This window comes from Diadema antillarum, unplaced genomic scaffold (genome assembly GCF_040938485.1).
Source record: "Diadema antillarum isolate AM-2024a unplaced genomic scaffold, OU_Dant_1.0 seq00001347_RagTag, whole genome shotgun sequence".
Lineage (NCBI taxonomy): Eukaryota > Metazoa > Echinodermata > Echinoidea > Diadematoida > Diadematidae > Diadema > Diadema antillarum.
In genome coordinates, this window is record NW_027272112.1 from 112,981 (window position 1) to 122,719 (window position 9,739).

Sequence of the window (9,739 nt, forward strand, 5' to 3'; positions counted from 1 at the left end):
CGTGCACGATAATATGAAGAATGATTTTGTTCGCGAATGAGAATGTATTTGCATTTCTCGCATTCATTTGTGTGTTATGTGTAAGCAATTTTAGTTGCTACCTGTGCGTTGCGATACATGTTCTGCGAGGTTTCCTTTTTCACTTTTTTTTTCTGCTAAGTTGTGTTTTTCCTGCGATAAATCTTTAACAAGTTTTGAGCTTATGATAGGTTTGTTTACCGACCAACATAAAACTTGTCCTAACTTGTGCTTGTGAAAGTAGATGTTATGTGTCGCCACATGTCCCGTGAAGTTCCCCCATTTCATTGTACATTCTTGATGAATGTACATTTTCTTTGTATCTGTTGCTTGCGTTTTTATTGCTTAGAAGAATATTGTGTATAGATATTGATTGTTTTTTCGTAATAAAATTCCTGTACTCATGTCATTGAACAATGTCATTCACCAACACTCACACACATGCCGGATGTATCGAACATATCACTGGTTCCAGGAAGGATTAGGGAAAAGACTGCAACATTTGGCATTTAGATAGATACAATTCTTTTCTTTTTTTATTAGGGTACATCACTTTGAAAAATACATGCGCTTCTTGTTCTTGTAATGCAGAAACATCGATTCAAATTTCATACACAGATTAACCTTCTTTTTTTCGGCACAGATCACATATATTCACAAGTAATATGCTTTCAGACTTTATACACGAAATTATGTTTATGTACAGCTAATATGAACAAAGTTACTGTAAACCTGTACGAACAATCGATACAACAAACGATATAAAATCATGCTTCTGTTATATTATCCGTATGGAATACTTTGCGGTTGTGTTTTGGTTGACATTTTCATGCATTTGTGCACTATAGGAGATTACTCGTTTTCAAAACATTTTGTCTGACAACTGCAAAAAAAAAAAAATATTTAAAATAGAAACGAACACGTTATCATTTCTTAGCATAGAAAAAATATTGAGCCAAAAACAATGCAGTACATTGTCACGATGACAATTAACAACTGAATTAAAAGTCAGCCGTCTTGAGAATGAATACAATCAAAAACACTTTTGTACAAAATACAAATGATCTGTTTCCTCATGAAATATTGAATGTATTTACATCTATTCGTCTGATGAGATACTTTGCCATTTGCATTTCCTGTGCTTTGCCCGAAGGAACGCTTCCAAGCTTGATGCGTCTCAAGTATATAAGAATATAAACATTTTTGCAAATATATAGACGATGAATGTTGTAAAACCCTTCTCTGCTAATTCACGGCAATAAAAATAAGTGACTGTAAATTCGTATTAACAGTCGACGAACCACCTATATATGCAAAACCAAACTTAAGCCGTTGTTATGCAAACATTACTTCGGCGTTGTGTTTATTTACGTTACTATGCATGATCGTTGATTATTGACTTACGGTTACAAAAGTTATGAAAATACAAACGCAACAATAATAGGTTTGTTTCTGACAAGAACAAAAAGACAGTTTATATTCCTGTAGTGATAACAATACAGTTCATAAAATCAAAAGACTAATGACAAATTGACAATTGTAGGACAAATTAGAGTTAACACTCCACACTTTTTGAGAATGGAGTATGATCGAAAAAAGCGTTGGCATGAAATACGAGCTAAAGTTATAAATATATCATACAAATAACAAAAAAAAAATGTGGCTGAAACATAGAAAAAGACTACAAACAAGTTTTTTCTTGACATAGATTAATTGTGTTAGCTTGCATACTTGTATATTACGATGATTAAACTAAAGAATACATGCGTGCAAGTGTCCATTGACTCTTGCGTGCACCAGATATACATCTATTAATCATTATTTACAACAATTCTGTCCAGTATCTTGTATAGCCTGCATTTCGAAGAAAAACTAATACATGTACAGCACACCTCACTCTATCAAAGACATAAATGAGACTTATACAACAGTACATCAGCACCTGTGATAATAATCACACGAATGAACACAAAACATATCTTTACACTGCAGAATTACTAGTAAAAGACGGGCCATGTTTTAATCAGTTTTATGTCGTAGAACAGTTCTATGCAATGTACCACTTGGGAAGTCAGTTTTGACATGCGGGTCTGAATTGACTGACGGTATAACCATCGGTTTTAATGGTGTGCCATACTGCGTGTACGTGAGTAAAAAATACGCAATATACAGGACAAATACACTCGTAAAAATGAAACAGAATATTATCACTTAGAGAGAGAGAGAGAGAAAAGAAAGGTCAAAAGCATTTCACATATAAAGCTTAGGTTATCAACGACTAACCGATGACACTGCGATGTGACAACTATATGATACAGTTCCTTTCATTATTGAGAGCGTGCATTGATACTATCCAATGTCAAAACAAGCAAACAAAGATAACAAAATGTATATCAGTTTTGGATTGGGGGGGCAAACATTGGAGGGGGCTCAAGATTAGACCATGCAATGTTACACAATATACACATACACACACACACACACACACACACACACACACATCTATTATATATATATATATATATATATATATATATATATATATATATATATATATATATAATATGTAAAGTGGCGTACGGTGGGTCGAAACATGGGGGGAACCATAAAGTAATTTTGACGGTCTGTATGCTTGTTCGTGTGTGCGTGAGCAATAATGGGACTACAATACATTACGGAATGTGATACATTAAATTAACAACGCAGTCATTGAGGAACATTGTAAATTTTCCTTACATGGATTATGGAATGACGGTGTGAAACGATCGACAAATTATATACTGTCAGCAACATAAGGTGAATGGCATAACAATAAAATGCGAGCGAGCGAAGCGAGCGAGCTTGAAATTTTTGATATTCTACAGTTCCAAAACTGGAGTTTTAATTGTAGCTACATATTTCGCTTTGAAATAAATGGGGGCGCAACTGCTGGCAATTATTGGCAGCAACATTAGGAGAATGGCATAACGATTCAATGCGAGCGAGCGAAGCGAGCAAGCTTGAAAATTTTGACATTCTACGGTCCCAAAACTGGGGTTTATATAGCTTTATCTTTCACTTTGGAAATTAATGGGGCGGCGCATCGGGCGCAACTGCTGGCAATTACTGGCAGCAACATTAGGAGAATGGCATAACGATTCAATGCGAGCGAGCAAAGCGAGCGAGCTTGAGAATTTTGACATTTTACAGTCCCAAAACTCCCGTTTGTAGCTATATCTTTCGCTTTGGAAATTAAGGGGGGGGGGGGCATCGGACGCAACTGCTGGCAATTACTGACAGCAACATTAGGAGAGTGGCATAACGATTCAATGCCAGCGAGCGAAGCGAGCGAGCTTGAAAATTTTGACATTTTACAGTCCCAAAACTCCCGTTTGTAGCTATATTTATCTTTCGCAGAGAGAATGATCTAATGACAACAGCTTCACTTTATCTTAAATGTCCAAATAGGTAGTTGAAACGTTGTCTTCCAATACCTTTCTCTTTGGATAGAAGTAGGTAAAGGCATTCTTAATTTGTGAATAAGTGGAAATTCCGTTTTGGACCACACGAAATCCTTTGTTGATGCCACTACCAGCAACCTTTGAACGGAGTACCTGCAGGTACGTATCTTTTGAAATGTCATTTTGTTTCTTATTGATCCCTTTGCAACTGAATTTGTCAGTAGGACCAAAACAGTAATACGTTTTACTGCAAAGTGCTATTATCCCATCCCCCTCCCACTCTACTTTGAATAACCCAGGTGTTCTCTTATCATATCGAGCGTTCTCGGGGGTATCGTTTCGAGGAAACCAGTGTGCCTTGTTGTTTTCATACTTCTGTCTCATATTGGGTTTGATTATGTTATCGAACGACTCGGACGAAATGGCGATATAAGCGGAGTCAGTATCCATTTCGCACATTTGAAAGTCTGACAGATCCACGTATTCCAAGAGAAAATCGTAATAAAACTGAAGCATACGTAGTTTCGCTAATTGGTAGACGGCATGACCGATTTGAACAGGAAGGTCCATGGTAATCTTTCTCTTTGCCATATCAACCTCGTAACAATTGTCTGAGATGGGGTTCAAGTCCCGGAAAAATGTATCGTTAACGTGTTTCTCGGCTTTCTTCCCATCGCAAACATTGACGTTTCGATGTCTTTCCTTATTTGTTATTGTTTTACCATAAGACGAGTTGCCGATGAGTTTCATGGTGTCAGCTATAATGCTCTTAGAGGGATCAATATCACCCCTACGTCTAGCATTTGACACGCTTTCACCAAAGTGTTTGAAACAGGCAACGGGCTTGTACTCCACAAACTGGTGTATCTTGGATACGACCAATCCATGGCGAAGATACCATTGGAGTAGAGGTGTGTACAGTAGAATGTTCTGGCCAAACATACTACCAATTAAGCTACGCCTAGGAGTGTTCATGATGTCATGTTCCTTGGCGTAGGATCCCATCACGTCCCCGATATCTTCTCTAGATATGTCTACATTCTTAAAAATTGGGCACATTTCTGAAAAGTGTTCTGTAAGATGATCAGGCACATGGATATCACACTGAACGAACCCAAAGAGAGCACCATGTTGAATAGCAGAGAGAAGATTCTCTTGGGTCAACCCATGACGGTATTTAGGAGGAGGAAACCTTTCCGTGAGAAAAGCGCTTAGTTTGGGATCAGTTTTGCGCATTTGTTTATACTCACATTCCCAAATGGAAATGTACTCATAACCCAGACTTTGTACGTATCGCCGTTTTTCCTCGGTCTTTTCCAGCAATTCCTCCATAGTTTTTCCCAGTTTGGTATTCTTTGTCTGACCCTTATTGAGATGACAAGGATGTCCATGGAAGTAGCATCCATGAAATTCAAATACTTGTTTGGTTTCGGCACAAAAGCCATCCACGGGAAGTTGTAGATGTCCGATTTTCTTTTCAGAATGGTTACCGGCATGTCGAATGGGAATTTGTCGACAAAAACTTTCGTATTCTAACCACTCTTGGGCGATCGGATGCCTATTTTCTGGCTTAAAGTTATTCTCGATACGTCGTCTTACATAGTGGCCTGTTGGCATTCTTTGCATAATTGCGTGTAGATACAACGCATTTGCATCAAAACCAACTATCTTTTTACATGGCTTACCCCCACGAATTTTTGTTACGTTACGCTCATGATACCTATGAAAAATGATAGACGGACCTCCCACCAAATTATCACGGAATGTGTAATAGAGATCCTTGTCTTTCTCCGAGATCAAGCTAAAGTGTGCCTCTGGGCTACATTTTATCAGATACTTCATGGTAAGTCCAGGAACTGAAATACCGTCTTTGAACAGATCGATTTTGAGATTTATATAGAACTCACGCATCTTCTCCACAGCTTCAATGAAAGGTGTAACGTCGAGATTATTGTACCATATCAAATAATCTCTCAGGCAAGACATCTTATTTTGTTTCCAGATGCGCTGACAGTATTCATACTGCTCTCTTGAAAAGGAGGTATGGTTGAGATTATCCCTGAAAGCTTCAATAGGGGGAAGTTCAGATTCATTCAGTTTATCGAGGCAATCTACCCAGCCATGAGGAAAGTAACCTTTCCCCTGTTCGCAGTCATATGCCTTTAGAAATGCTGCGTACGAAAATCCAGGGGCAAGAAAATTTGAAATATCTAAGAACTGGAGATGCTGCGACTTCAGAGCCATGTGATTATGGTTTCGCTTTATCACAAAGTCGACCGAATCATACTTTAAAAGCGAAGGATAGAGAAATTGTTTAATTGCATTAATGTCATACCTCCCCGAATTAAACCCAACCACAGGCAGTTCTTCGATGTGATTGACAAACCGTTGTTTTAGTCTCATGAGATGGGTTGCTTTCTTAGGCTTGTCTTTGTTTTTCGTTTGCGAGGTTTCAAATTCTTGTATTTTTAGATCTAATTTTTCTGTGACGTCCTTGTAGAAAGACTGAAGCAAAGAATAAGAACGACGACTGATTTCTAACATATACATCACAGTGTCATCGATTAGTTTTTGTGAGTCTCCATCGGACACTTGACAAAATGGTTCCGTGTACCCGGGAACATTTGAGTTAACGCTTACACTCATCGGAATATGTCTAGAGCTATATTGTAATTTGTCAGTGGGGGTATCATTCAGGTCGTTGCCGTTTTCTATCTTTTCTAGGTAAGACTCCATGTCGAAGGTAGCAAAATAAGGAAAGTATCTGCGGTCTTCTTCAACCAAAATCCCTTCATCAGCCAACTCTTCCCATATTGTAAAGGGGTTGTGAAATGTAGCTCTTCCCTTAGGGAAAATATGCTTAGTTGCTTTAGAAGTACACATTTTTTCGTGTCGATGAAGTGACTTTCGAGTTTTCCAAAGTTTGCCACATGTGCGGCATTGGAAATTTTGGCAATATTGTTCAATATCTGTGATGAAGCTGAAATGATTTTCGTATAGATTTACATACATAGTATCTGGAAATTTGTCCAGTCCCCGTCGGACGAGTTTAGCGGCTACTGTTACATTATCATTGTCTGCCAGTTTCTTTTCACATTCTGTCACATCTACATCATCACTACATTGTACTGGTTGTAACTCGTACACCATAATATTGATCTTAAAGAACTCTTCCACTTTACTCAAATGACCGAGTCTAACGCCTGAAAACTCTGAGGTGGAAACATGAGGTAGGCCTGTATACTGTTTCAGCAATTTTTTGGCCTTGGTTTCAAGACATCGAGGATCTACCCCTCGGAAAAGAGCTAGACATCTAAAAAGACACAAGTTATCGTCATATACCCGACCATCTCTATGGCTGTTGGCTAAAGAAACAATGGACTTGTTATTTAGTATGTAAAGTGGGAGATCAATTCCAGTACCTATCGGATGATCTTTGATACAAAACACGTAGAACGTCACATTCGTGATATGCTGAACCACCCATTTGGAATTTGGGCGAAGTGTTCGAGCATATTCCAGCACATCTTCTTTGAGAAATTCATCCAAAAACTTTTGGAATGATGTTTCGTCTGAAATGAGAGCGGGTTCATTGAAAAGTCTGTTATTTCTACTGGCATAATAATAGCGACACTCGTTTGTTTCATTGTTACACAATACAAAACCATAAGACGCATTGATCTTAAATACGGTAGACTGTTGTTCGAACACTTTTTGCGCTTTTTCTCGAAGAATTTCGTTGTTAAGGTTTGGAAGATGAAAGTTGTAAAAGCGATGAACTCTGCCAAACGACTCTCTATCTTGAATGTCAAGCCAATGTTCCCTGTACACTTGGGCGGCGCAGCTTTCAGGATCGATGTGCGGAGGAACGTTGATAACTGGTATCAAGTCAGCCCGGTCGCGACGTCCTGAAAATTAAGTACATTAATTGGTACACAGTATTTGTTTCTTAAATTGAAGCCTCATGTACTGTACGTGTACACTGTAGCACATATATCGCGGCATTACGCTTTAAATAGGAATATATTCTGGAAAGGAAATACATGTACGTATATTTTGCGGTTTAAATTGAGTTAAGAAGTTAATATTGTGCGCCTACGACAATTCACTCTTCATTGATTCAACTATAAACTTGAATGGATCTGTGTTAAACAACTATGAACGAAACAGCAAGTAAAAACATCACAATGATGCATGTAACCATGCTTTAAAAAAAAAAACAACGATGCAGGGAAGGTCTACTGTTATTTCAATTATTTTATTCATTACTTTTTGTATTTTTGTTACGATCTGAAGTCACACTCAAGCATACATGTGTGTTGTCTCTTCCACGCTACAAAGAAGTCTCTGTTTTCTCTATGTTTGTACTTTAAACCACGTGAGAACTGACGAGGTCTTGTAAGAAACAAACTCATTAAACTAATTTTATCGTGAAAGTGTATACTAGATGACATTTATAGATATGTAACATTCATGGAGCATTCTATGTTTCAACGTTGAAAGACATTTTGATAGTATTACATGAATCTTAGCGAAATTCTGGCTATAAGACACATGAATATCGCGTCAGTACATTTTGAAGGAACTGAAAAATTCTAGAAAAAAAAATAACACACATAATCACACACACACAATACCATACACACATCAATGAACGCTAAAATAAAATATAGACATGCGATGTTAACTACACTTATTCAATGTAAAAAAAAAAAGAAAAAATATATACTGTATCTAGATATATTTTACGCCGATCTCTGATGTTGGTAGCTTGGGCTCTATTCACATAGTATAGAGATATTCATTTTTTTTTCTCCGTGCTGACTGGTACTCATATCGATATCACACGGTGGGAATATAAAACAAACTTAATAAGTATTTGAAATTCATTTGTTATCGATGTGATGGCAAAATTCAAAATCTATTTTAACAGATTTGTATAGCTTCTTTATTACCCCTTCATCACAGTCATTGTTTTAAGTTTAATAATTATACCTACTTTTTGCTTGGTTTCCTTGTTGTTCAAGTGCTCGCTTTTTGGGTGTTTTTTGAAGAGTCCGGGGTCGGTGGGAATCCAGATGTTTCATAAATTTCTCACGTTGATAATATGTCCGTCCACACGTATGACACAAAAAGGTTTCTTTCAGGCGATGCGTTTTCACGTGTTCATCAAGATGCTTCTGTTCTATGAATTGTGCATCACACTGTGAGCAAGTTAGACGCTGGTCTTCACCATTTGTTTTAACGTTATTCGGATCTTGGTGGGTTTTCATGTGTCGTTTGAGACTATCTGGCCGACTGAAACCTTTTCCACACAAATCACACACGTGCAATACTCTCTGTCCTTGATGAAATACACGATGGTGGCGCAACAAATTCTTTTTCTCTGTGAAATCTGCGCTGCAAAACTCACAACTAAATCTGCGACAGTCGTCTTCCATGGTGGCTTTAGTATTCTATTACTGTAAGAACATCGGGCCGGTGTAATCAACAAAGATTACACAACATGAGTAGAAACACACTTCTTTGTTGAACTTCCAGAGGTCCACGCTCCACAGCTGCCAAAGCTCGAATGAACCTCGTCTCGAGTAAAGGAAGATTATAACTCCCGCCCCACATTACGCAGAGTGGTAATTTCCTACGGTTACGTAATACTGCCACGCTTGAATGATTTCTGGCCTCTGTACACAGATCCCCCACTGCGTTATGTATTAACAGGCACTTCCAAACCTTCAATGGCCAACCAAAACACTGTATATAGGACCCCATACCTTTATGAAAATGACTGGTAGTCTTGCTCACGTATTGTAGTCACGCTGTTAGTTAAATGATAGTCTCATGCACGCTCAAGTAAAATACTTGAAGTTGTGAATACACAAAAACTTTTTCACAACATTTGCGAGCTTCACTTAACTGTCTTACATTTAAACACTGTCGAATTAATGCAAAGCTTAATATACAAGGATTATTGAAGTGGAAACTGTAATACAACCTGAATTACACGCACGTTAGAAAAAAAAAAGAATGGTCGGTAAACAAAGCTATCATAAACCAAAGATCTATCGCAGGAAAAACACAACTCAGCAGAAAGAAAACCTCGCAGATCATATATCGCAACGCACAGGTAGCAACTAAAATTGCTTACACATAAAACACAAATGAATGCGAGAAATGCAAATACATTCTCATTCGCGAACAAAATCATTCTTCATATTATCGTGCACGATGTAAACGTCCGCAAAATTAAATGAAGAAAACGGGCTAATGTTTCAAGAAAAAAA

General features: G+C 37.7%; 1 protein-coding gene across 1 annotated transcript; it reads right to left on the reverse strand.

Moving 5' to 3' along the window:
* Window positions 1–4,618: 4,618 nt before the first annotated feature.
* LOC139708529 (uncharacterized) lies at window positions 4,619–8,899 on the reverse strand. Its single transcript, XM_071620472.1, has 3 exons — window positions 8,458–8,899; window positions 6,881–7,366; window positions 4,619–4,650 (listed from the first exon to the last, which is right to left on the reverse strand). The coding sequence occupies exons 1-3, from the start codon at window positions 8,897–8,899 to the stop codon at window positions 4,619–4,621; spliced, it is 960 nt and encodes a 319-aa protein (XP_071476573.1).
* Between the last annotated feature and the right edge of the window lie 840 nt (window positions 8,900–9,739).